The sequence below is a fragment of the Chelon labrosus genome (genome assembly GCF_963514085.1).
Source record: "Chelon labrosus genome assembly, chromosome: 23".
In the NCBI taxonomy this organism is placed as follows: domain Eukaryota; kingdom Metazoa; phylum Chordata; class Actinopteri; order Mugiliformes; family Mugilidae; genus Chelon; species Chelon labrosus.
Genome location: NC_140356.1, coordinates 5170581 through 5196915, shown reverse-complemented (window position 1 = coordinate 5196915; position 26335 = coordinate 5170581). Strand labels below are relative to the sequence as shown.

At 42.8% G+C, this 26335-nt stretch overlaps 2 protein-coding genes across 2 annotated transcripts in view; both read right to left on the bottom strand.

Annotated features, from left to right (window-relative positions):
- The window catches only part of ano2b (anoctamin 2b), a 65520-nt gene extending 63190 nt beyond the window's left edge, over nucleotides 1-2330 (bottom strand). The window contains exon 1 of the mRNA XM_084573540.1: nucleotides 2048-2330. Within this exon, the coding sequence (XP_084429666.1) occupies nucleotides 2048-2084 (37 nt within the window). The 5' untranslated portion in view covers nucleotides 2085-2330. The remainder of the gene's footprint in view (nucleotides 1-2047) is intronic.
- Nucleotides 2331-10035: 7705 nt separating this feature from the next.
- Nucleotides 10036-25997, bottom strand: pik3cg (phosphatidylinositol-4,5-bisphosphate 3-kinase, catalytic subunit gamma). Its single transcript, XM_084573195.1, has 24 exons — nucleotides 25855-25997; nucleotides 24740-24959; nucleotides 24195-24366; nucleotides 23852-24114; nucleotides 22576-22662; nucleotides 22395-22495; nucleotides 22080-22249; nucleotides 21811-21998; nucleotides 21160-21267; nucleotides 20363-20456; nucleotides 19851-20280; nucleotides 19664-19762; nucleotides 19444-19579; nucleotides 17033-17098; nucleotides 16319-16462; nucleotides 15584-15665; nucleotides 14800-14903; nucleotides 14394-14540; nucleotides 14224-14314; nucleotides 13911-14041; nucleotides 13186-13297; nucleotides 12908-13065; nucleotides 12703-12784; nucleotides 10036-12054 (listed from the first exon to the last, which is right to left on the bottom strand). Exons 2-24 carry the CDS (start codon nucleotides 24950-24952, stop codon nucleotides 11855-11857), a joined length of 3378 nt encoding a protein of 1125 aa, XP_084429321.1. The 5' UTR covers nucleotides 24953-24959; nucleotides 25855-25997; the 3' UTR covers nucleotides 10036-11854.
- Nucleotides 25998-26335: the final 338 nt, after the last annotated feature.

The window sequence follows — 26335 nt, the reverse complement described above, 5'->3', positions numbered from 1 at the left end:
TTAGTATAAGTATATGGCAATATCATACTATGTAATGGAAGTGAATATAAGGAAATATAGGCAATTATTTACAATAATCTCAACAGAATATAGAATATACCATAATAGAAAAGTCTGACTGAGCTACTGAGTTTTACAACACTGCTCTAGAAAGACTGGGTGTCCCCTGGTTGAGGGCCAAAATGTCCTGGAGGAAGAGGCTCCTCCTCATTCTGTGTGCGTTTGCCTTCAAGGAGAGGACACGTTTCCCTGATCTCAACTTAGACGAAAGAGTCCATTGTTCACGTGGTCTTGGTCTCTCTATCCTCCTGGCCTTGGTCCAGCACTGCTCGCTGTAGGTTGACTCCAGGTCAGGGAGTTGGGTGCGGATGGTACGCTCAGCTAATCACATCACCCTCAGGAGAGCTCACCTGTCCTCATAGGCGCCGTTACCAAACCAGGCTGAGATTCTTTCCGTCAGGATGCTCTCAGTGGTGCAGGTGCAGAAGATCCTGAGCGCCTGAGGTAGTGGAGATGCTGCTGGGCGTTCCTCACCACAGTGTTGATGTGACAGGAACATAAAGCGAATACTTAAGTGCCGGAAACTGTTTTCTCTCTTCCCTCTCTCCCGTTGATGTTGAATGGTCGTTATTGCCTCTCTTGCTCTGTGCTAAAGTCCACTATCATCTCATTTGTCTTGCTGCTGATTATCAGGAGGAGAATGTTCTTGAACTTTTCTGGGACAGTCATGTGAACACAGACTCATTCCAAGCAGAGTATTTTTATATGTCTTCAAACGTGGCTGGAGCCTCAGATCAGTCCCTGATCAAACTATTTCTGGTGAACAAACTGCGCAGAGGATGACAAAGGAAAGGGGAGCGCGTGCAACAGCTGGAACGTACAGTAATTATTGGTTATCAGTCTGTAATCTCTCATCATGAAGGAGAGTGTATTATAATGACTTTGGAACATAAAGCCTCCAGGAGGCTCGATGATAAATCCCGGCCGCCCAGTCATTGTGTAGTGCAGATTAATACTGCGCAAGGAAACCATGTAAGATTATGATGATCCCATATACATGCTAACCCACCACTTTAATCTAATGCCACGAGGAGGGCTTTTTAGCTTGTGTGTAAACAAGGAAGTTTGGTTTTATCCCAGAAGCCACTGAACTGCTATGGTACTAATTGTCGGTTTAGTTGCATGCACACTGATAACTTATAAATTCATTCACTTAATGTATGTGGTTATTCGTAGACCGGTCTCTGCCAATGGTGTTTGTGTGTTTGAACCATTCCGACCAATATGCTTGTTTGCAACATGCTTGCCTCACATGGCCTCCTGGGGGATAATTTTTAAGTACTAAACTGAACTGAAGGTTTGCTTGGATGAGTGGTGCACGTCTTCCTGTGATTTTAGATAAACCAATAAAGTTATGTAACTAAGGCACCCAGGAAAAGGTTCATGTCCGACAGCGCATGCGTTGCTTCTCTTGAAATTAGCTCCTCACACCAAGGTGCTCTCTAAACGGCAAGGGGTGCTTTCCAAAGTCTTTCAAGTTTATGCTAGCTTAGCAATGTTAGCTAAAGGATCGTTTCACTTATTCACCTCACTTACAGTGAAGCCCAGAAGCAGTCAGCCACGTACACGAATCCGGATTACTCCCCCTGCCTGAGGCTTACTTCTAGGGACCACATGTCTGATACAGTCACACTTGAAATCTGCTAAATTCGTTTCAAAAGTGGCGACGTACAGTAGTTCCTCCTCGAGCTGAGACCAGCAAGGGGGTGACTTTAGCACAGAGAGGTCTGAATGCATAATGGAATTAAACTCACATGCAACCGTATACCCTGCCGCCGTAAAGAGCCGCCCGTTGACGGCCCCCCCATGTGGTCCGCTGACACACACACACATACGCACACACTGGGGGGGAAGAGGGAAGGGACAAAAGGCGGGTTACTCTACGGTGGTCCTGTCTTTTGTTGGGTGAAGATACAGGAGGGACAGGCGGGACAGGCCACACAAAGGAAAGTGAAGAGGGCTTCCTATAGGTTTCTGTGGCACTCACCTGCACAGGTAGAGGAGGGGGATCTGCGGAGAGCCATTTCACATCAGGTCTGAGCGACTCCAGCAGAGAGCCAGGCCTTTGAGTTGCCAGTCAGTCAGTCAGTCGGTCAGTCAATCAGCCAGTTGGCCATGCTGGTTTGCTGTCAGCAGCAGGTGAGAGGAACAACAGCAACACTCCTCTGACTCAGTTGTGCAATCCTCAGCTCAGCAGAAGCTAAGCTCCGTCGGGATAATACTCCTCTCCAACTGGCTGGCAGGGAAGCAGAGACTCCGCAACTCAGCTTATTGTGTACACTTGCTTAATGCACCGCACACCGGGCTTATAAGTAACAGACCGGCTGGCTGATTGGACGTTTAGCTAAGGAATTACAGCCCCACCGACTCGAGCAGAGATTATTGGGCCCTTTAATGTGCATTAAATACCATGCCTTCTGTTTAGGTTTAGCTGCAAACCTGTGGGATCTTGGAGGTCCGCTTCATGGGGCTTAAGACCAGGGAAGAGGCATCCGAGTGGAAATTAAAATTACATAATGAGGAGATACAGGACATATGGACTTAGGGTCGGGTTCAACAGCCAAGACAATGCCAGCTGAAAATAAAGCAAGAATCAAAGAATTGTCCAAATAAGATAATGAAAAACCAAACTGTGAGTGAAGAAGTTTGGACTGTAAGGACTTTCAAATATAGCAGGTGTTCTGATACAGGGCATTTAACTTCATCCCATCATGTTGATTTGGAAGTGACTTAATTTGTGAATTTAGGATCAAAGCATGTGATCTAGGGGTGGCATATATTTAAAATGCTTTGAATTGTTCATTGTTGTTTTTCAGCTAATCGACTGTATTGTAATTCAAACGTATTTTCATGTGAAATCAGTAAGTGATTGCAACGCCATTCACAAAGCTCGGAAACTTAATCTGACATAGCTGCAGCAGCCCTTTCTAAATACATTCTACATTACCCACAGTTCTTGCGGGTTAAACTTTATTTTTTATCATAGATTCCTTCCAGAACAGAATTAAAGGTACCATGTGGAGTTTTTGACCACTAGAGGCACTGTGGAGCAGAGTCTTAAGGCAGTAAAAAAGAAGACTGCCAGCACATTTTCCGCATAATACTTTCCGATTTCACATTTATTGTGTCACCAAACACCGAAAATTTGAGACTCCCTTGAAAACGATCGTATAGTTCTACATGTGTGGTACGTCCAGCAATTTGAATTAGCTCAACAGTAACAACAGGAAACAGGAAATGTCTTGTTTTGTCTGTCAATTTAAGCATGCTGGTTCTAAATACTGCCGTACCACTGCACCTATGCAACCTTTGATCCTGAGAACAAGCTATTCAGAGGCGCAAATTAAGAGTTGCAGCGAATTCAAAAGGCTTAGTCATCGCATTTGTTAACAAAGGGGTGTGTGCCAGTTCATCTAAAATTGACCCAGAAATCCAAAATAGAAGATCTATGTCTGGATGTTTGTTGCTCAGATGCATCTTAAGAGTCAAGTCAATTTTTAAGTACATAACCCCTTAAAGTATAAGTCCTGTATCAGAGAACCGGATATTTTTGTAATCACACAGATACTCCTTTAGAATGACGATTTAACAAGGAGAGTTTAATGACAATTGCTTTTTGCTGTAAGTAGGGGTTGTACAGATTAGTTATTAGACCTTTAGCTGCAGTACACGGAGAAGGCGCTAGTACTATTAAATGCTACTGATGGTGTTGAGATGCAGCCTGTTTTTATACAGGCTATACATGCTACACAGTATGTAGCGCATGAGCAGATCATTCTCAGCATACATATTCAGGTCAAAAATATAGATTTCATTGTTGCAAAGCATTACATTCTACTTTTTATTAGAGACGTCTTCAGAGACTAGTCGGTGTCGACTCGACTTTCATCACATAACAATCGACTTTGACTCTGTATTCGACTCTGTATTCCTCACTGAAAAGGGGAAACAGGAAGAGCTACTACTAGGCTAGGAAGCTGACCTCTGACCTCGATCTACACAGCGACACCCTTTTAATTATATTATGCTGCACACATGTGGACTATACTTATTTCTTAGCATACGCTGCAAATCAATGCTAAAAACAGTTTCTTTCAAAATTATGCTGTACTTCTTCTTGGTCTCTGTCTCGTCTGCATAGGAATGCATTAAGATGCTTTATACAGTTGCAGTGTTTCTGTTAGTAGTAAGGTTAAGGGATGTTGTTTTTTTGTGTTTAGTAGGATATCATTTATGTGATTGATTGTTGATAAGAGGAATGGTGAGTCACATGGTTATGGGCGGGTATGTTAGTTGATATTCACCTGTTGATTTCTTTTGTTAGAGAGAGAGAGAGAGAGAGAGAGAGAGAGAGAGAGAGAGAGAGAGAGAGAGAGAGAGAGAGAGAGAGAGAGAGAGAAATTTATTGGAACAAGTTCAGCTCTTTGGTTCCAGGTTTCAAAGAGCTGGACGACCTCTCCAAATTAAAAATACTCCTCGGAGAAGGAGAGCGGGCACACCTTGCTGCCCAGTATGTGTTAACATGCCACACCCTGAGGGACAGTGAGTGATCGAGGCACACACACACACACACACACACACTGTATATAACTAATAGAATGTTCATAATGTATATATCTTTGATTTATTGTATTGTACTTTAATGCTCTGCTTTGGCAATATTGTTTTTTTAAGAAACTTTCATGCCAATAAAGCCCATTTTGAATTTTGAATTTGAATTTGAATTTGAGTGAGAGAGAGAGAGAGAGAGAGAGAGAGAGAGAGTCGCCATATTTTTTGTTGACCACTAATTTTCTTTGACCACTGTGATTACTTTAGTTATATTTAGGAGCACATTATCATGAGTTGATTATCTTTTGTTTGTTAATAAATGGTTGAAGTTGGGTTCGAAGTGGATTCTTTTGTCAGACAATAGGGCCTATCTTCTGTCTCTCAGCGACTCTTTGGATTTGCGAAGTCGCTACAACAGCACACACAGCAATAGTATAAAATATAAGAAAGAGACTTTTACACAACAATAAATGTATCCTTCTCTCTACCTGACTGGTAACACACAGCACTCAGGTGCATATAGCTCCTACCCACCACCTCTTCCTTTTCTACCTCTACGAATGTAATTAATGAAATAAACGATCAAATTTGCTGCAGGGTCGTGTGCTGCACATTCTGTTTCCTCCCAATCTAATTGCTTGGCCAGCCTGCTCAGTGACTAATTGTTCTACCTGATGGTAACTGATGCTAAATACAGATAGAGTGTGAGAGGCAGTGTCGGGTTGCGCACACACAAGCGCGCACGCAGCAGCAGCAGCGCAGTCTCACGCGCCCTCGTATTCTGTCACTAAAGCTATCTGATGTGGTACACCGACACACACACACAGGCGTGCGCACCCGAGCACACCTCGGCCTTGAGGCTCCGGTTTCAGCGGGTACAGATATGTTCGGGGTGTTAAATATTAAAGGCTGTAACATTAACGGCCAGGTGTTGTAATCGAGGAAACCGTGAAAAGGTCAAGTTCGGACTACGGGCTGCTCTGCGGCCGCGTGGATGACCGTCTTGTAATCTTGTAGGAGTCGCTCAAGTTCACTGTTAAGTCAGATGAGTAGCTAAGTCTCAGAGAGAGACACCGAATCCTAAGCAGGTACCGGTGGAAAGTGTCAACCTGAGAGAATGACAAGTCTCCCACACTTAGGGATGTGTAATATGATTATGTCAGCCTTGTACACACCTGCCACATCTTTTTACCCACTTCTCACTTTTAGGAGTACAATCCAGCTTTAAATAAACCCATTTTCGCTTAATGAACCATTAGCACACCGCATACTCATGTGGCTCATCTCTGAGACTGCACTGAACCATGGCATGAGCACGAAGCATGAAAATGAGAACAGAGAAATGAAACATCTAGACTTCTCTGAAATCCCCCATGTTGCTATGGTTTTACTTTCATGCGCGTGTGCATGTAACATTCTTTACAGTTACCGATCAGCCATAACATTTATGACCGCTGACTGAATTATTTCATCGTCTTGACACCCGTCAGGGGGTGGGATATTTCAGTGAGTGCAAGACCACCTCCAAAAGTGAAGCTCTTATGGGGTGTTCTCGGTCTGCAGTGGTCAGTAACGATCAAAATTGCAAGTTCCAAGGAAGGAACAGCGGTGAACTGGAGATAGGGGAGCAAGCGTTGGCCTCTGAGGTTCGTTGCAACAGATGAGCTACTGTAACTCAAACTCCTGAACCTACTCCATAAATGCTAGTTCTGATAGGTGGTTCTGTTTTGTTTTTGACCCCTTGTCTTTAGAAGTATGGCGCTTTCAAATGGAGCAGTTTTTCTGTGTTTAGCATGTTTGTCGAAAGTAGCTTTAGAGCTGTACTAACGTGAGATGTTGTCAGAATTTGCTTATTTAAGTCATATTTCCTTTCATATACCATAATATGTCTGAAGGAAATGTCGACGCTTTCATGGGCCTCGTCTTTACCCGAATGATAGCTAGCTCAGCTGTTAGCCTCTTTAGCTTCAAACACCTTTAACACTGTTTATGGGCAATGTTAGCATGGAAAGCCCAGCATTGTGTGTACACGACTGTCATGGTTCTGTGTTTTCAGTATTTCCTGTGACCCTGTTTGGTTTTCTTTGGGTTTCGCGTTTTATTTTGTAAAGTTCTTCCTTGTTTTTTTTCTTCCAAGTTCCTGCGTTTTGCCCCTTTGATTGTTGGATTGGTTTCTCCGCCCTCATTCATTTCATCTGTGTCTCGTCCCCCCTCTGCCCACGTGTCCTTCTTATCTTAAAAAGCCTTGATCATTGTTAACTATTTATCCTTCGAAGCTATTTTGCTGTCTCTAACAGCAGACATTCTAGACGAACGTCTGGCTTTTCCGATGGCAGCCGTTCGGAACCCAACAGCGCTCGGATGACGTATCTGACTCGCCCAAACAATTTGACTGGCAGATCTTCGCAGGAGCATGTTCCAACGGAGCGGTTCAAGACACACTCTCCACCACAAAAAAAAAATAAAAATTGCAACGAAGATTCCATTTGAAGGCAGCAATAGACTTATTCAAGTTGTGGCAGAGAGTCGCATGAGAAGATCAATACTGCTCTCATGTCTGTGGGTCAATATAAGGCCACAGCTAGCAACTTGATTACGTTAGCCCAGCGCCAACTCTGCTCTATTAAACTATTAGAAAATTCCACCACGAGAAATTTTTAAGATCTCTACGTACCCGAACATCACATCAGATTAAATGGAACTGTACAGAAAACAAAAGGCTGGTGGGGGTATCCACGGGCTGTCCAGTAGATTCGTAGATTCACTGGCATCCGCTCCTTCACCGATCTATGGCCGCTTCTACTTGAACAAAAGTCAAGATTGAACATGAACATGAAAGGCTTACATTTGGGGCTACAGTGAAACGGGGGTGGGGGGGGTACTTTTCCACTGTATATATGGTTTGATGTGTATATACTAAAAAAAAGATGAAAAGCAGAAGCATGAATGGAAACATCTTCACCAGCTACACTGTAACTTGAGAGGGGAAGCATTAAATCCGTGTTTCCGCTCTTCAAGCCATATGAAGACGCTTACCATAAACAGAGTGAATTACACCCACACATCATACATAATCATATACATGCATGTATAACATTTTTTTTTTTACATATGTGCGTACAGATGGGCATGATCACATATCATATGACACATGATCACTGCAGTACCGTTGGCTTTCCAGGCCCTCTACGCAGCACCTCAACCCAGAGCCCGATAAGACGCCAATTAACCTAAAACCAGGTCCTGACCCTGAAGTAACCCCTGAGAGAAGCGAGGTCAGGACCGATGTCTTCACTCCGAAGCTGTAGGACACGCTTTGCTCCTCACAAAGAGGAAGAAGTAGAGGAGCGCCCACATTCACGAACAGTACAGGATGACACACACACACACGTGCACACACGCGCGTAGTGATTTCCCCCGTCGTCTGATCTGGTTCATGTCTTCCCGGAGAAGAACAAGCGATTATAGAGAAGGAGAGGGAATCGATTCTAGATGATCCAGTTCGCTCTACTTTCTTCCGGTTCCCTCCCACACCAGCCTCCCAACCCTGTCACAGCCGAGGGAGTTATTCCATAAAAGCCGCAGCGCGTGTCTATTCTGGAAAGAAATGTTGCTTCCTGAAAATCTGTTCGTGCTTTAAAGTATGCCCTGCAAAGATATGCATTTTTATCTCCGGTAGACTGCAACTAACAGCCCTGGAAGGAAAAAGTGGATTTAAATGCAGTATTTGTGTTGCTACATTATTTGTGTCTTGTGTCTTTGTCTTTTTTTCTCTTCCTTGTGCTTCCTCCAGGTACTGTTTCCTTCACCTCCACAGTTGGAAGTATAAAGATTGGTAGAGAAAGCCCAACTGCTGTCAAGGTGGACATCTGGGCAGTGTTTTGGTTGCTTGAGTGTTTTGCCCGAGCTACAGAGAGAGTGTTTGATTTTGTTTTAGATTTTAGCTTGTAATCATGAGTTATTTAGGCAGGGTAGTATGATTTGATATCAGGTCAACTTATTTTACTTATACACTGATCAGGCATAACATTACGACCACCTTCCTAATATTGTGTAGGTCTCCCTTGTGCTTCAGTTGTAACTCATCAGAGAATGGACATGGGCCTTCTGAGGGTGTCCTGTGGTGTCTGGCAACAGAATGTTGTTAGTGGGGGCCTTTGGGTCCTATGGCATGGGGGGAGGGAGGGCCTCTGTGGATCATCCCACAGATACTTGATCAGTTTGGGATCTAGTGAATTTGGAGGCCAGGTCAACACTTTGTGCTGTTCTTCATGTTTTTTTTAGTTGTTCCTAAAGCATTTTTGTGTGCATCCCCTGCTGGGGATGGCTGCTGCCATCAAGGCCATTGCTATGGGGTGGAGATGTCTGGTGTGGTCTAGGTGGGTGGTACATGTCTAAGTAACATCCACAGGAATGCCAGGTCCAAAGGTTTCCCAGCAGAACATTGGATTGTCACAAGATGGTCAATGTTATTTACTTCTCCTGTCAGTGGTCATAATGTTGTGGCTGATTGGTGCATGTCACTAACACCAACATTAAACAAAGTAAAAATCATTCTTTCTATTTAGCTCTGCCTACAGCAGTTTCGGTTGGCTTGTTATGACGACACAACGTATGCAACTTTTGAGCATGCGGTTTTTCTAATTGTGTATCTTCACAATCTTACACAATCTGTGACTTTCTTGACTTAAATTATCATAGGTGCAATTAACACAACAACTCGAAACAGATCAAGCAACTATTTGTCTCTTTTCATTGACTCGCATGTCTTTTTCTTCTGAATTAAGGTCCCATAGTTTCCACACTCTGCACTACACTGTACTCAGCGCGTACGAGTTTTGCGTCCACTGAGTCATACTGTTTACTCAGACACTTAAAGGACCAGGGTGTGAGACTTGGCGACATCTAGTGGCCAGGTCGCAACTAACTGAAAATGCAATGAATCATAATTACAGGCTAACAAATTTATAACAACTAAATTCTATTTCTAAATACTCGACAGTGGTCCTTTAAATATGGCTGTTCAATTTAAAGGTGCACTGTTCATGCACAGAATGGAATTAGATTTTATTACTGTCCAGTGCAGTTTATTCAGGCCATAGTGCAGTGGAAGATAACTTAGATCCAATGTCATCAGTGAACTGGTTGTTGGTTTAAAAAAAAGGCTGATGATACTTGATGCATTGCACATAAAAAAATATATATATAGTAGGAGAAATTCACCTCCAGTGGCAATCAGGGATCAGGGGGAAGAAGAATCCTGCAATCCATTCACATTTCACTATTCAATGAACAGCATCGCTTTCAAGCTTCCATACAGTTCATAGACACGCTAAAAAGCTTACAATTAACGGTGTATAGAAAGAGGCCTCAAAGCTGCAGGGAAGGAGGGGGCTTATCTGTCTAATCCATTTAGACCCTCAACACTGTACATCGCAACATATACAGCAGAAAGAGATCCATTCCTCATGCAGCGCACTCACGCCCACTCTCTGCTGAAACTGAAGACAAAGAAGAGAAGGTGAGGAGGAGAAAAAAGGGAAGAGATGGGAAACTGTCGGGAGGGAAGAGGGGAAGTGGAAGGATGAAAAAACTAAGGAAGTAAAAGAAGGGATGAGCTTGCCCCGTATGGCGCGAGCCTCGTGTCCTGTAAATCCAGGGACGAGGCTGTGGTGTTGCGCCATCTTGTGGTCACGGTGAACCACCATGGCTGATAACAGCGAGTGAGACTTAAGTGCAAAGATGACAGATACAGGAGTGTGAATTATGATGTGCAAACAAGCAATAAATCAGATTTGAGATTTTGAGAAAGTGTCAAATATATTTGTAGCACATGAGTTTAATTGTCTGATAAAATAACATAGAAAAAGGAACATTTTTCAGCCATTTCATTTTCCAGTATCAACGTCTGAAAGCATTTACAGGCACAAAAGGCTTTAGTACAAAAATGGAAGGTTTCAATCTTTCCTACATGTTTTAGGCAAACTAAACACTGATTTTCAGTCTCCTTATTATAGCTTTTAACTTCAACGGCGACATCATTTACACTCAGACCGTTTTCTTCTTCTATATTACGTATTTATAAGCTGGTACTTGTGCTTTGCCTCCAACTCTACTCAGCTCTTTTTTCATACTTTAAGACATAATACACTCACACCGTTTTGATTTTAAGTTTAAAATATTCCAGATCCTTCCACAGCAAACAAAAGAAGAAGTTAAAACAGCACTGACCAGCACGTGCTGAGCGTTGCCGCCACACCAGTGTAGTATTAGTAGATATGCAGCTCTTCAATGATTTTACAGTAGTTAGACATTTTTGGAATGAAAATTTTGGAAGAACTCATTAACAACTAGTGCAAATAGACAGAATGGTCCTATATAAATAATAAATCTCTCATGTTGAATGGTTCAGCGATATGTGTCTGATGTCATGATTGCTTGGATAGTAGTCAATAAAACTGAATATAAAACACTTAGCTGAGTATTTATGGTGGAGTGGAAGGACACTGCTTGTAACACTGCTTCAGCTAAACCTCAGTAAACCAGTGTGACACCTACCACATTTTAAGATGCTGATTGTTGACAGAAATGTGAGAGAAATGTTTCTATAAAAGCACAGAATGAGTCTGAATGAGACAATATGAAAGAGGAAGTTACTTTTTTTTTTTCTTAAATGATGAATGTAAACATTACAGACATCCTCTTCTTAAACAAAACAAGTGTTCTACTCTCGGCTTCTACTTTTGAAACGTTTCTCATATTATCAGCTCATTTTAAGTGGTAACACATAAATGAAAACTTTTTAAGACCTTGGAAATGCCAGGTAACTTGTGGTGACTTCTGGTTGTCATGGTGAGGTGGATTTAGGGAAATGAAACAAAACAAATATATTGTTTTACGTGGTTTTGCTGGGGATGTTTCACTTGGTCTATGTAGTGCAATGAAGCACTACTAAATTCAGTTTATTTTCTGCTCTAATTCAGTTCTGTTGTCTCTTTATTCTTATTATTATCTTTATTAACTGATATGAAGCTCCTGTGTTGTTCCGGTTCTTTCCAGACTGAGTCAGGCAAATCTTTTTAGTTCTAAATCTGCTCTTGTTATTCTTTATAAAATTATTAAGATCAAGCAGGGATTTTAAGAACACCATTTTGTGTATTTATTTTCAGCAGGTGGCTGATTTTTCAGTTTTGTGTTACTGTACTGTAAGACTCTTTAAATCAGCTTTCTAACTGAATCTGCACTAAGTGGAGCGTTTCTCCACTCCCTGCTTGATCCCCAGCACCAGATGAACAAACCAGTTGATCTGAACCATCCAGCCTTTCTCCCTGCAGATCTCTATCTGGTCCAGTAGGTGGCGCTGCGCCTCGTCCTCTGTGCGGCCGACGGTCAGGGCCTCACGGATGTACTCGATGTCCTCCTTACTAGTCAGCTGGGGCATACCTAGTGATGGCCAGAAAAATAAGAGTCAAATGCCTAACAATTTATTAGCAACAAACATCAAAAGCTAAATCTAAAACTACAACTTCGGAGAGTTCCATTTTTTTTATTATCGGTTGAAACACGGCAGACTTATCGTCTGATAAGAACTGACTCTGGCTACATTAGGATAGAAAATCAAAGCAGTAACCAAGCAATTGAGTTCACACAATGCTAACTAAGCTAATCACTGGAAAATAAATCTCTCCGTATTTTGCAGTGCAATAATGTTGTTAAATGTGGTTGCGAAGTTCCGTCATTAGTGTACCAGTAATGATGTTTTATACAGTACATCGACCAGCAATGACAGTTTACCAGAGAGGAAGAGGGGAGCAACCATAGCAACAGAAGGAGTAGCCTACAGAAACTAGTAACCACAAGTGTCGCAAATGTAACTTGCATTCTATGAAGTCAACGTTAAGAATGAAACTGGAAGGAAGCATGCAATAAAAGTTTCTGATGCTCCAGATAAAAAAGAAACACTGCTTTTAGAAGAAAAGAGAATGAGGAACAGTGTGCAGTAGGTGTATATCAGTGTGCCTTGTCATTACTATTCCTGCCTGTAGGGGGAGATAAAAGTTCTGCACTGCAGCTTTAAGGAGGAGGTCATACCAGTCATCAGCATCATGGAGAAAAGGATGATGAGCAGGTTGGTGTGATGCCGAAGTGCGAGGTAAGCCTTCACGCACACGTCCTGAGAACGAGAAAATAATAAACATTTAAAAAAAAAAAAATATGCCATGACTAGAAAAAATAATCTCTCTGTTTGTCCCCCTGCAGTGTGTCTACTGAATTGAAAAAAAACCATTTTCCGCACCTGGAACTTCTGGAAGTGGGGGCTAATTTTCTTCCCCGACGTTCCCATGACATACAGGAAGTCTGGTGTGAGAACGAAGGGAACCCACTCCTTACTGATTCCCATGAAACTCTTGTAATTTCCCAGGATGTGGCCAAAGTCGATGTGGAAAAGGTTCCCTTCAGAAACACAAAGGAAATTAGTAGTATTTCCTTTAACATAATGACGTTGTTTAAACATTGCAGGCTGCAGTACTCTCCTAGTATGGCTTTAGATGCGATTTTGAGACATAAGATTACCAGATTCAGTGATCATGATGTTGTCATTGTGGCGATCTCCAATACCCAGGACATAGGTGGCCACACAGTATCCACCACAAGAATACAGAAACCTCTCCACAGCCTGCTGGAACTACACACAGAGAAAATGTTTGTCACATAATAAAAGAGCTTTCTAGCTAATTTTCCATTAGTACGATAATATCTGTTCCATAATATGAAGATGTGAATAGTGGGCTTCAGAATAGAAGATTTTAGTTTGAAAACTCCTTAAATTTAGATGCAAGACACAAAATGGATCCTTTACCGTTTGAGAAGAGCTAAGAAAAGGGAACTATGATTTTTGTGCTGTGCTCACTAACAGCTATCAGCTCTGCCAATGTGTGAAAGAGGCGGCAGCACTGAAAAAAAAACTGCATCCTCCCACCAAATCTTTCAATATAGATGTACAGAAAAAAAAAATAAACCAACAAGTGTGGAGTGACTGAAAAAAGCTTTTCCTCAACAAGGCCTTGTTGAAAGCAGACACTGGAGGTGCAGGTGTCTCAGCTATAAGTAGCAGTGTGTGAGCGGTGTGTGGTGACAGGAAAAACCCAGAGGGTGGCTTCCTTCCTGCCTGTCACATTGGTGCTTCCTCTGATCTGCTGCTGGAAGCAAAGCTATACCAGCGGCCACACTCATAACATTTAACTTATATTTACGCTGAGTCTCATGGCATTATATGATCATGTGAGCGTGACGTGCACCTTGTCCTCGCTGACACACTTGTCCCGGAGCCACTGACTGAGGATTTCATCTTTAAACGCTCCGGTGCTTCCCACAACACTCTGCTGGATGTTAGCAATGGTGGTGGCGTCCTTAACGATCTCAATCATACCTATATTTAAGAATAATGAAAGAGAAGAGAATCACAGAAACATCCTAGTTAAACACACAACAGTCGGTCAAAATGAACAACATTCAGTCCATTATAGACATAGCTTATTAAGGAAGAGCCAAGTGTGCCACGGAAATGGTTAGCCAATTGGTTTTCCTCATGCGTGCCGTTGGATCACTGACCTATCCTGTTGCCAGTGGAGATGCAGCCGTATGGTAAGAGACAGAGATCCAATGACTCCGTCTCCCAGATCGACTCCATGATCAGCAGAATCTGAAAGAACAAAAGAAGAAGAATTTTTTTTTCTACCATGATTTGACTTGTCCTACACATTACGTTGCTGCTAACTCACCTGCAGGATGAGCATATCCTGTCTGAGGTCGTCACCGTCTTTGAAGATGATGCCTATGGGGTCTTTGGACAGAGTGGTGGGGTCGGCCCTTTTAAACTGCAGCCACAGTGGCTTCTTCTTAGACGCCATCACTTTGCACTGCTCAATCTACACGGACATGACGAGTGGTTAGGAATCAGTAGTCACATTAGCTGAGGCTGCTTGTTCTCATTTCCGTTTATTTTACGGTTTTATATAACGCTTGTGGTTGATGTTACACTTACAGAGCTGTCTGTGCGTGTTCTAGTTTTTATTAAGTTGTGGGGGATAAACTCTTGCAGAACACTAACCTTGTGGAGGCATTTTTCTGGCCCCTACAACATTTTGACCTTTTCAGGATGTGTGTGTGTTTGTGTGCGTCCCTCACCAGCAGGGCTCCAGCTCTTAGTCCTGGATCATAAGGGACTCTAAAACTCTCTGGCATACCAGACGACTGCAGAGTCTCCAGCTTCTGACGCAACTGAAACACCACTTACAAACAAACAACGCAGATTTAGTTAGATTTAGAAAAAAAAAAAAAAACACAACCACTAATGAACTTCAGCTTTAGTTCTTATGTAAAGTGTTTATTTTAAAACTAGGAGGGGCACCATAAAAAGCAGTCTCACCGTGAGAACTGCATGAACTCGGATCGTATTCTGCTCATAATCAGAGTGATAGTCCAGTCAGAATAAAGATACACTTTGTAACCACCTCAATTAGGACAGACTGGATGGGTATTTCAATCAAATTGAGAGATGTGGCGTAAACCTTTTAATAATTCAAAGGGAAAACTAGCACCTTATAACCAGGATCATTTCTCTCTGGATACAGAGACAGAAACATGATGGTGGCAAAGATGAACAGATCTGTAAATGATTGTTCAACACCTAGACAGTCGGTCAAAAGGTTCTGTTCTATTTCTGTCAGATCTGAGACTCCAAAGGAGGCAGAACCACTTTCTGATTGTAAGATAGTTCTATATTGATGGATGTTTTAGGACATGTAACCCTAACCCTAATGCAGATATCTTATTAAATCATTTTAATCAGCATCTACAGTTATGCTGGAATCTCTAATAGGAAGCATTTCAGTTGGGTTGAGGAAATATTGTCCATGTAAACATAGCCTGAGCCTCACACCTACAGAACTGACTGATTTCTCGTCCTCACCTTGTGCTGTGACGTCATATTTGTCAGCAGACATGGCCTTGACCTCACGGGTGACTTTCTGCAGAGCCTCAGTCACGTCCACCTGGAAAGCATTAGTTCATTTTAATTATCAAATCTATAGAAGAAAAATCCCCCTGCGCCCCTAGCAACAACCACGACATTACACCCCTGCACAGCCACATGGTGGCCTCCACGGGGGGTGTAAAAAAACATTAAAACGAAAAGGTGAAACAGCAGCTCAGCATCCACACAAAGGATATTACTCTTAAAGGCAATAGTCTGCTCTGAGCCAAAAGGTCATCTGTGTGGAGGAAGAGCATCAGTTCACCCCATCAAATCCTGACATTCAGCAAATATCACCAAAAGGTGACATAAGATTAGATATCTGCACAGAACCGGAGGAAGTTGGGCAAGAACACACTGCTCCATCATTTCCACCACTATAGGTCAATCTCCACAGTACATAGTATTGCCAAAGTTAGGATCAGTCAGCAATAACTGAATCAGGACTGATTGTGATCTGACTGCATGTTCTGAATACTCATGAACTAAAGCTATAGTCCTTGCTGCAGTAAAGTTCTCCTTTTGCTGCTGGTCGTCCTCTCTCTCTCTCTCTGTCTGTCTTTCTCTCTCTCCATCCCATCACTTCCTGTCTTTCTGTCCTTCCACCTATCTATATAAAAGCATAAAATCCCGTAAAACAACTCCGAAAATGTTCTAACTAGGATGCATCACCTGTTTCCTGAAGTCCTGCAGCATGTCTTCACCACAGCCTCTGAGGTAGGCCTCCAGCAGGACGGCGTACCTCTGCTGGTAGTGCATGGACTGGGCGATCTCGCTCCGCAGGAACCAGAAGAGAAAATGACCTATACGCTTGCTCTGTGGAGGGAAAACCGAGAAAATGAAATGCTATGTCATAATCCACACAAAGAGAGAAGTCATTTTTGTAATAGAACTGACCCTTTGTTGGCCTTCTGACCAGTGACCTAAGGGCAACCCTTTGTAACCGCATGTTGCTAGGCTAGACTAACAATAGAAATGCGGTTTTCCAAAGCCATAGAGAAACTATAAAAACTCTAATAATAGAGTCTAGAGGTAACATTAGCAACCATGCTGACACCGTATGTAAATATATGTATATAAACCGTTTGTTTCTTCAAATTTAAGAAGAATCATAATAATTCATAATTAATTTTTGTATGTGGGAACAGACCCCCACAACTTAACAACAGTAAAACAGGAAGTTGCGGCTTGACAAAGGGTAGTAGACGTCTGTTCGGTGGTCAGCAGACCAATCAGAAGGCAAATAAAGGTTCAAATCCCTTTTAATGTCAAAACTGCAGTTCCGTTGCTACTGAAACCTGCCAGAACAACAAATAAAGACACACGAATACACACTCACATGCTGCAATAAAAGAATGTAAACACACAGATGTCTGTCCTGCTTACCCTCAGGGCTCTCTTCAGCAGGAACCTGACCAGAGCGCTGTCATGGTAGGGCTCAAACTTCACCGCCTGCAGCACACGCACACAAACCAAGGAAGCTTATTTCTGATAAAAGCACAAACAGCTAAAAAAATAACTCAATCTCATACATGTAAGCAATTCTCTAACACTTTTGAACTGTTATTGGGGAAAAAGTCTGTCAAAGTTCTTATAATGTTCATATTGTAACTTAAAATAAAGGATTCACAATTATAGTTTTTCCTGTGGTTTTCTTCAAAATCAACTGGGACCTAAAGATCTGACAATGCACCCTGAGCATTTGGATGGATAATGGTGCTGTAAAGTGATGCGCGTGCTGACATACATTCATGTCACTGCTAAAACAGGCTCTGTGGATACGTGAAAGCGTGTCAAATGTTTCAAGGCTTCGAGGACAAGAGGAGAATTTCACAGCATCTTTAACAGGAGTGATCCAGAGGTTAGAGTGTGGTGGAGCTCGACATGCACCGTGGCAGTAAAGGAAGTGCAATGAAAACACAGGGCTCATTGTTGTGACTCACATGGAAACGCAGGAAGCAGAGAGCGCTTCAGCCGGTAAGGTTTGTGTAGACATACAGTGAGCAGACAGAATTAACAAAATCATATGAGACGATGTAAACAGTTTTCTATTTTAAAACTTTATAATAATTTCATGGATGGAATGCGCTATTTAAAAGGCAGCAGTGTATTCCTATAGTGTGTATATTATAGCTTCAAATGCTGGAAAACACACTGGAATAAATCCGTCCACGTATCACTAAGTTGAGTAATATGTTGATTACAGTTCATGAAGGGAAGCGTCACTTTCCTGTCAGACCAAAGGCCCTTTTGTTGGCCCCAGCTGATAATTGATATTGCTCATGCAAAGCTGACCACAGAGACAACTATGGAAACGCATCGGACGGCAAACAGGCTGCTCAGCTGCCTCTTTCCACGAAATTCAGCGTAACAGGCAGAGCAGGAGAGGAAGTGAAAGAAGTGCTGTGTCATCCCAACTTAATCCATCTCCTGAAGTGCTTTGCATTTTGAATCATCAATCAAATCATTGATGATGGTATCATGACTATAATAACAGTACGTGTTCAGCAGAGGCACGTCATATACATGTCTCATGTAGGTGACTCAGGTGCTGTATCTTTTTTAACACAGGTTTGTTCATAGTGTTTCCCTCAGTTTACACTCCTTGTGTTAAGCTAAGCTAACTCACTGCTCATGGTAACGCCATAATTATGGACTGTACCCTGAATGAGGTCACCCAAACGTTTCTTGACGAGTGGTTTTCAAGCTCAGTGTGGTGGATCTCATACAGTGCTCTTACTCTTACTAGGCTAATTTAAAATGAGCAAAGAGGTGAAGGCCTCGTGGAGCCGAGACTGCCGGGTGACACCTGGACAGAAAGCTAACAACCTGTGACGGCACCAACTTATCCTAACCCTAAACTATGCACTACTGGCCTGGCATAGCCACACTATTTTCTTATCAAAATATGTGTCTGATAATAAGTCATTTGGATTTCATTATGTATTTCACCGATACAGAGAAAGAAATGGTCTGCATGCAACCGGATAGTCCTTCAAACAATCAGAACCCTTTTATTGTGAAGAAATTCAACTCCACAGCACTCGGACGACGTGTATGACTACGACCCTGTTACTCTTCTGTCCATCACCGAATAGCCCATCCAACAGTTTGATTGGCATAATCAGTTCCCTACAGAGCGACTCCAGACTGTCTTTCTGCCACAAAACATTTGGGGGTGAAGAAGTTGGTCTAACTCGCAGGCTAATGCATTAATGTAAGCAGTGGTACAATTTAAACTTAGAGAGAGAGAGAGAGAGATAAAAATTCCACATGGACTCCTGACAACAATATGGAAATTAGATATAGGCACCGAATGTTTTTTTGCACCTGACTGTTTACATATTTATTTCTGCTGTAAAGGCCTCAGTTTTAACATGGAAGTCTATGGGGACTGACTAGCTTTTGGATGCACCCTCAAGTGGTCATTAGAGGAACTGCATATTTTGGCACCTCTGCATTAGCTTACATTTATTATTATTACATTTTTATTACATTATTCAGTCCTGGAAGTTCCCACTTATACCATACGCAGACCCTAACGCCGTAGCCTGATGTGCACTTGCGCAGAAATGTAACTACGTATCGTGGCAACGCGCACCACATGAGCTGTGATTTGTCAGCTTGGTAGTAGCGGGTTTCCACTTTAATATTTCCGACTCCCAGATTCTGAGGCTGATTATCAAACAATAACTTCTGTCAAATGAATATATATTTGATATGCAGCAACAGGAAAGTGTTTCAGCTGTATTGGCTTTCAACACATCAGCATAAAAAAGAGAAAATGGAAAGTAAACCTGTACAAGCTGGAGCAGATATCTGAGCACGTCATCGTCTTCCAGCGTCTCCAGTTTCCTGACGGCCATTGAGCGAACCTGAGCGTCCGAATAGTGGCAGTCAAGCAGCTGCATGGCCAGACCAACATCCAGACCACTGAAGGGGAATGCAAAGATGACAGGTGATGTGAACCGACTGACGGAAGATACGTAAAGAGAGTAACCGTGATAACCCTTTTACCTGGTGTCCCATGCACTGCTGCGCTCCAACAGACGATGTGTTGCCAAAACATCTTCCTGTTTCCCCCACCTGACTGACCCCAGCAGCTTTGGGTAGGCTCTGGGGACAGGAGATTTGTGACACAATTAGATATTCAGGCAAAAACAGAAGTTTCTGTACTTCATTTGCTATGCAACAAATGAACTACCTGGGGTCTCGCATACACGCCTGCCTGAAGTGCCAGAGCAGTTCTTTGTCCTCAGGACTGAGTGGATGCAGGGGGTCAGTAGCCACAATGGCCTCAAACTGTTTTTTCAGGTGGTTCGGCATCTCTCTCTGACCTCGCTCCCCTCCCTCTGCCTCGTCACCCCCGGCTCCACAATCCCGGCCCACATCCCTGCTCTTGGGCAGCACCACGGGATAGCAGTACTTGTCCAGTAAAATGGCGATGGCCATGGAGGACGCCTTGTCTGGGTTGGTGGCCGAGGTGAGCTTGTCCGCATTGATGCTGCTGCTGCTCTCCTCGCTCTTCTCCGGCATCTTCCACATGTGGAGGATGAACTCGCCCTGGCGCAGCAGCGAGCGGTGGTCGATCAGGAGCAGGTTGACGTAGTACAGGAGGCGGCTCTTGGTTTTTCCTGAAACATGGACAGAGAGAAAATGAAGCCTCACTTTGTTGATCTTAGACATGAGAGGCAAACGGATGTGACAGGACTTTACCTTCAAGGCTGCCAGTTCCTGATGTTCCTGATGTATTATCCTGATAAGAACCTGATTTGGAATTTGGTAACTGAGGTTGCTTCCCACAGACCACCTGGATGGAAAATAAAGGATAGAGAACCAGTATTTCATAGAGTAGAATAATAATTCCAATATACAGTATTTTATAATTAAACCTCTTGCCAACAAACGTATATATGTACCTTTATACAGTGCCAGTTAAAAGTAGAAGATTGTGAACAAATGGAGGAGATTTAAGACGACCCTCCACAGGAGTGATCGACCAACAAAGATCACTCCAAAAGCAAGATGTCCATTGATTAATGTTTATGAATGCAACATCAGGAGAACACTGAACAACCGTGGTGTGCATGGCAGAGTGGCAAGAACAAAACCATTGCTCTCCGATTATACCAGGAGATTCTAAAAGCAAATGTCGGGACATCAGTCTGTGAGCTGAATCTTAAGAGAAACAGCAGCAAGACAATTTATACGAAGTAATAATTAATCTAATAGAAATGTTGTGGAAGGACCTGAAACAAACTGATCAGGTGAGGAAACCCACCAACACCTCAGAAGTGAAGTTAAGCTGCCGCTGTAGACGACTGATCAGCAGTTACCGGAAACACTTGCTTTATCTACTTTCATGACATGAAATTCACTGATGTGCTGACTCATTTTTATGCAATGAATGTAATGTAAAACATTCTGAGAGGTGCGAATGCTTTCAAGTAACGCTGCATATCTGAAGACTGGTTACAAAAACTACGCCGCCTGAATGAAATGTTTGACTCTACCTGGAGGTTGAGGCGTGCTCCTTTAGGCAGGTCCTTGATCTTGATGTTAAACTCCAACCAGCTGTTCCACAGCACTTCTTCATTGAACGTTTTGGAGGTCGTCCTCTCCTAAAACAATAAATTCAGGCCCATGGGTTTTGTATAAGTTATTATTTTCCAGAAATGTGATTAGCATTTTTCAACCACATCCATCCCATTTACTTCTGTAATGACCTTTCAGTACACTACAGAGGTTAATGACACCTACTACTGGTGTCAGTAGTAGGTGTCTACCATTTCCCTGCAGGATTCAAATGAACTTTTCAGGAAACAGCATTACTGTTTTTAATTTTATCTGCCCACTCTCGTAACTCCATCAGAAGTGTGTTGAGTTACTTCGAATACAAAGTAAACATGTCCCATTGATGCTACTTGGCTTTAAAATCATTAAACGGGTAGAATATAGTGAGGCTTTTATTGTGAAGTAGTCACTGGTGCTGATAGCAGGTGATTGCTTGTCTATAAAACAAGTCAGCAGTCATTATTGTGATGTTTGTATCTGGGCCTAACCTTGACATAATCATGAATCTATTAGTTTAGTTTAACATTGTACCTAATGATTGAGCAATGATCAGAGCTGGCACTGTCAAATGATCGTGTTCTTTTCATTACCTGGGCTAAGAGCTGCTGCCCGTGGAAGATGCTGGCCTCTATGTAAACAATAAACTCTGGGACTTTAGGGAGGGATGGGATGTCAATACCCAGCACCTTCACCCTGAACTTCCTGTTACAGTCCCACATAGAGATGGTGAACACTCGCTCGTGGTCTTTCTCGTCGATGGTCAGCTGCTCGTGGGTGCCTGTGAAGAAAAGTTGGGAGATGAAGTTAGAACGTAATGGAAGCATCAATATAACGTTAACAACTGAATCTGGGCGGTCACCTGCAACTCCAGTGCAGTCGTCCACCTGGGCCCAGTCCTCCTTCTGAACCTGATCCAGACTGGGATTAGGCGGTGCCTCCAGAACCAAGTGGATCTCCTCCCCGTTTTTCATTGACTGACGGATCCAGTTAAAGTTCTGCAGAGGTTTCTCCCCATACAGGTACTCCTCCCTGTGTGACAGGACACTGAACTGTTACTATGTAAAAATATTTTCACTTTAAAACTACCCTCTTATATGATCAAATTATTCACTCTTTCAGAGCAGATTACACCGGCTGCATTCAGCTCAGATGTGGTTAACTTTGTGTGCCATACCTGCCGCAGACACGGAGCACAAAGTCTGACTCGCACATGTTGTCAGGGATGCCCAGCAGAGCTCTCTTATTGGCCGTCTTAGTGAAAAAGCTCGCCAGTACCTGAAAAGTAAGGAAAACAGGCAGAAATTAGACAGGAAGTAGCAAACACACAGCTGGCATTCATTGTGACATTTATCTACCTGAGCCGGCGTGTCGTCGATGGACACCTTGATGGTCTGGCTGGCTGTGCCGATGTGGATCACCACCAGGATGTGACCGTTATTGACCTGAGGGGGAACGAAGTGAAAGGAATGAATGAAAAGAAGGTAGAGGACGGCAGGTAGAAACAAACCTCCTTAAATAGACAGATACAGAAAGATGGTTTTTGAGTTCAGCTTCAAAGCCGTGTCAGACGGTGGGTGGGTGACAAGATCGAAGCTATTTTCAGTGTGAACAGAGTTACCACCGCAGTGCAGCCGGTCTCAAATACCACAAATACCAACACAGGGCCGTCCTCCACCTCACCAAAGGCAGACCATGCTGAATAGCTTGTAGATGCATATGTTTTAGGCGCGCAGTGCCTTTGGGGTTATTCTGGAGAATATTTGTCATTGCATTGTCAAATTGCTGCAATAATAATAATGTACATTTGCCTACAGCAAGCATTTTTGTCCACTCTCATGCTGATAAGAGTAAAAAAAACATGGGAAATATCCCTCAGAACAGAAAGAATATAAGCTATTCATTTGCGTTTAATTAGCGTGTCAACAATGGAAATCATGCGATAAATCCTGATTAAATGTTTGAATCGACTGACGGCCCTTTATGAAACATCTAGTGAATGCACGGCTGAATTATTGCAATAATTACAAATACTCTTCAAAGATCCTTTTCAAAAATCTGCCAGTTCCTGGATAAGTTTGATTTCTAGATTTCTAACTAGTCTCACTTGAACTGACAAACCAAGGACTGTACCACACGCAGACCTGCAACATGTTTAGATGTAACGAGACTAAATCAAAAGAACACAAGCCAGTAACTGTCCACGCTATGTAAGGAAATCCAAACATGCTGCCGGATTACATGGTTACTAAATTCATATCAAGGTCATGTGAAATGCGGGATGAAATGAGAATGACATGAAACTGAATGAGCTAAATCTGAACCTGAGCAGCTGTCAGATTAAGTCATTAAAAAGGCAATTTTTGTGTATTTCTGCAGACACATAACAGGTCAGACACATCCTGATGGATCTATGGGTATACTTAAAGCTAAATCTGACCTTATTCTCAGTGAGTTCGGTACTCTGCAGGTCACAGAAATGTTGTTGAAGTTCAGGCTGGTTTCCAGGCTAACACATTTTAGCTTTAGATTATTTCACACTCTAATACATCTTCTCATTACGGGTCATGATGTAGCGGTTGAAGCAGACGAAGCAGTTCACGAATTTGTTATGCAAATACAAGAATAACACACCTTGGAGTGCAGGTGCTCAGGCAGTGGCTTGCGGGTCATCCAGGGGTCCATTGAGTAAAGCTTTGGGTCGCGGTCCGACAGCTCGATGCGCCGCGGCGTCAGCAGCTTCCTGCGGGTGAACTCCAGCTCGTCATCGTGGACGTTACTGACGTCGGTCACATCATAGCCTATCAGGTAGTTTAGGTAGCGCTGGTACTGCAAGGACTCGTCGGAAGGTTGCGGACGGGGCACCAGCTGAATCCGCCCCATGTCCTTCTTCAGGGCTTTTGAAAGAACAAGAAAATGTGTTACATGTCAGAACAGGAGCGCAGTTTGAGACTTCAGGGAGGAGCAGTTGTGTTACCTCTCCAGTAGCGAATGCAGTCTAACGTCTGGAAGACCTGGTGCTTGTCATAGATCTCACAAACGTTTCCTTTTTTCTGGTAGAGCAGGATGCAGTGGTCAGGAGAAAGACGCTGGTAGAAGTCAGGGCAGATGTTTAAAGTCACCGCCTTTAGCCACACCTGAGCTTTCACCTGGAAAACAAGAAGTAGGCATGACAGAGCATTTCATCCAGTTTGTATAATTCATGTTTAAAGAGGACACTTTATACTTCCGGGGATTTTTCCTTCTCTTAGATGGAAGAATAATAGAAAACACTGATCCAGAACTTCCTGGATAAAACATGTTTGCATTACTGACTATATTCAGTTACTTATCTACTACACCATGTAACACATTTGAATAATGGCTGCCTAGTTTAGCACAACACACGCCCTAAGCGGCTGAACACAAAACAAAACAGAGTGTATCAGCTGACCCATCAGTGGAGGCTGGGCTTTGTTCAGTCAGGATCTAAAAGAGACAAAGTGAGGATTCATTTAATAATGAGAGAGTTAACAGACCGACCTGTTCTACAGTCCAGTTTCCGGCCACATCCAGCTGCAAGGAGTCGGGGCCGCTCCCGCCCCTCGCCACGGTGGGCAGTATGAACTCAACAGTGATCTGATCCATGGAGGTGCAGGAGGACGAGGAGATGGCTTTCTTCCTCCTCCTTCTGCGGCTCTGTTCTCGCGGGACTTCAGGCTCTTCGTCGCTCACCTGGATCTGCTGCCTGTCCATCGCCTAGCTTAGAGGAGGGGGAGCGTAAAGACACAGCATGCTGTGGTCATGAATCACGAGCTCTCTCAAACGCTCTCACTTACTTGCCAATCCATTAGGTACACTTGTGAAAGTGAATGCATTATAACAGCCTTGCACTAAACCTTAGACCTAATGAAGGTATCCAGCATTTGATCTGAATCACTGAGAGAGCTGTTGATTCAACCGTGTTTTCATGCTGGAGGCTGTGGTTTGTAGTGCGGCTGAATTGTGTTGTAGTGACACGTTCCTATTATTTTGACAGCCTCGTTTTAGTCAGTGGGCTAGGCCAGATAACAGAAACACTTTAGTGTTTAATTCAGTCCAGTTTAACAGCACTGTAAACTATTTAGTGCAGGACTGTTATACTTTAGTTTTCACTAGTGTACCTAATTAACTGCCAACATACCTATATTTTAAAAACAATAATTAAGTAGTTTTAGCACGCCATGTTGAATATGTGTATGATGTATCAGTTTAAAAGTTAATTTCTAGACTATACAGCACTATAACAATGCAGGATGGATTTATAAACCGCTGGCTAATGAAAATCTTTGTACTGACTCAAGTGCTAGGAGCTGATAGAAATAAATGGCTGGAGTTTCCCTTCTGCTTCTGTCACATCAGCAGAGGAAGCTTTAAAAAGCAGGAAGCAACCCAGTAAACATGCATGAATGTAACTATAAACCGCACCGTCTCAAACATCTTTAGCTCTATACCCGCCGTTTAAACCGTGGGGAGCAACTATGAGAGCAGTGCACACAGGTTTTATTTTAAAAAGCTAACACGGCTGTGGTTAGCCTGCAGTGTAACGGTACCGCTGCCATAATAATCGGGTGAGGAGAGCCGTCAATTTAGGATTTAAAAAAAACTTTATGACTCACCAATGAACGCAGACGGCAACGAAACCCGCAGCTCCGAGCGAAGATTTCGGCATTTATGCTGAATGAGGCGACACAAAACAGAGCGAAACAGTACTTTATTAAACTTTGTGAGCGGAGCCCGAACTTGAGGAAATGAAGCGCTTCTACTGAGCTAGAGTCAATCCAAACTCACCGGCTAACTTTTTCTACTCAGAACAAGAACAATACTTCCGGTTTCTCTCCAAAGTAAAACACCACTCTGGCGTCGTTATACAGCACGGGGGTGATTTACACTTTTGAACCCGAAGACTTTTTTAATAATAATAACAATGTTACCATGAATTAATACAGTAAAAACGGCAAAAGGTTTATTTAGCTGATAAATGAAAAGAAATTCAATAAATATTTGCATTTAAGAGTGTGCACTTAGAGGTGTCTCTAGTTGCAACTAGGAAAAAAAAAGTGTTATCCGTAATTTCTGATAATTTGTTTCTTATGGCTT

What these genes read in the sequence shown, in the direction of transcription:
- pik3cg (XM_084573195.1), bottom strand. Translation starts at nt 24,952, where the DNA reads ATGGACAGGCAGCAGATCCAGGTGAGCGACGAAGAGCCTGAAGTCCCG. An exon ending in TGCAGGACTTCAGGAAACAG is followed by an intron (nt 15,666 to 16,318) that starts GTGATGCATCCT and finishes AATGCTTTCCAG; the next exon opens with GTGGACGTGACTGAGGCTCT. An exon ending in AGGATATGCTCATCCTGCAG is followed by an intron (nt 14,315 to 14,393) that starts GTGAGTTAGCAG and finishes TTGTTCTTTCAG; the next exon opens with ATTCTGCTGATCATGGAGTC.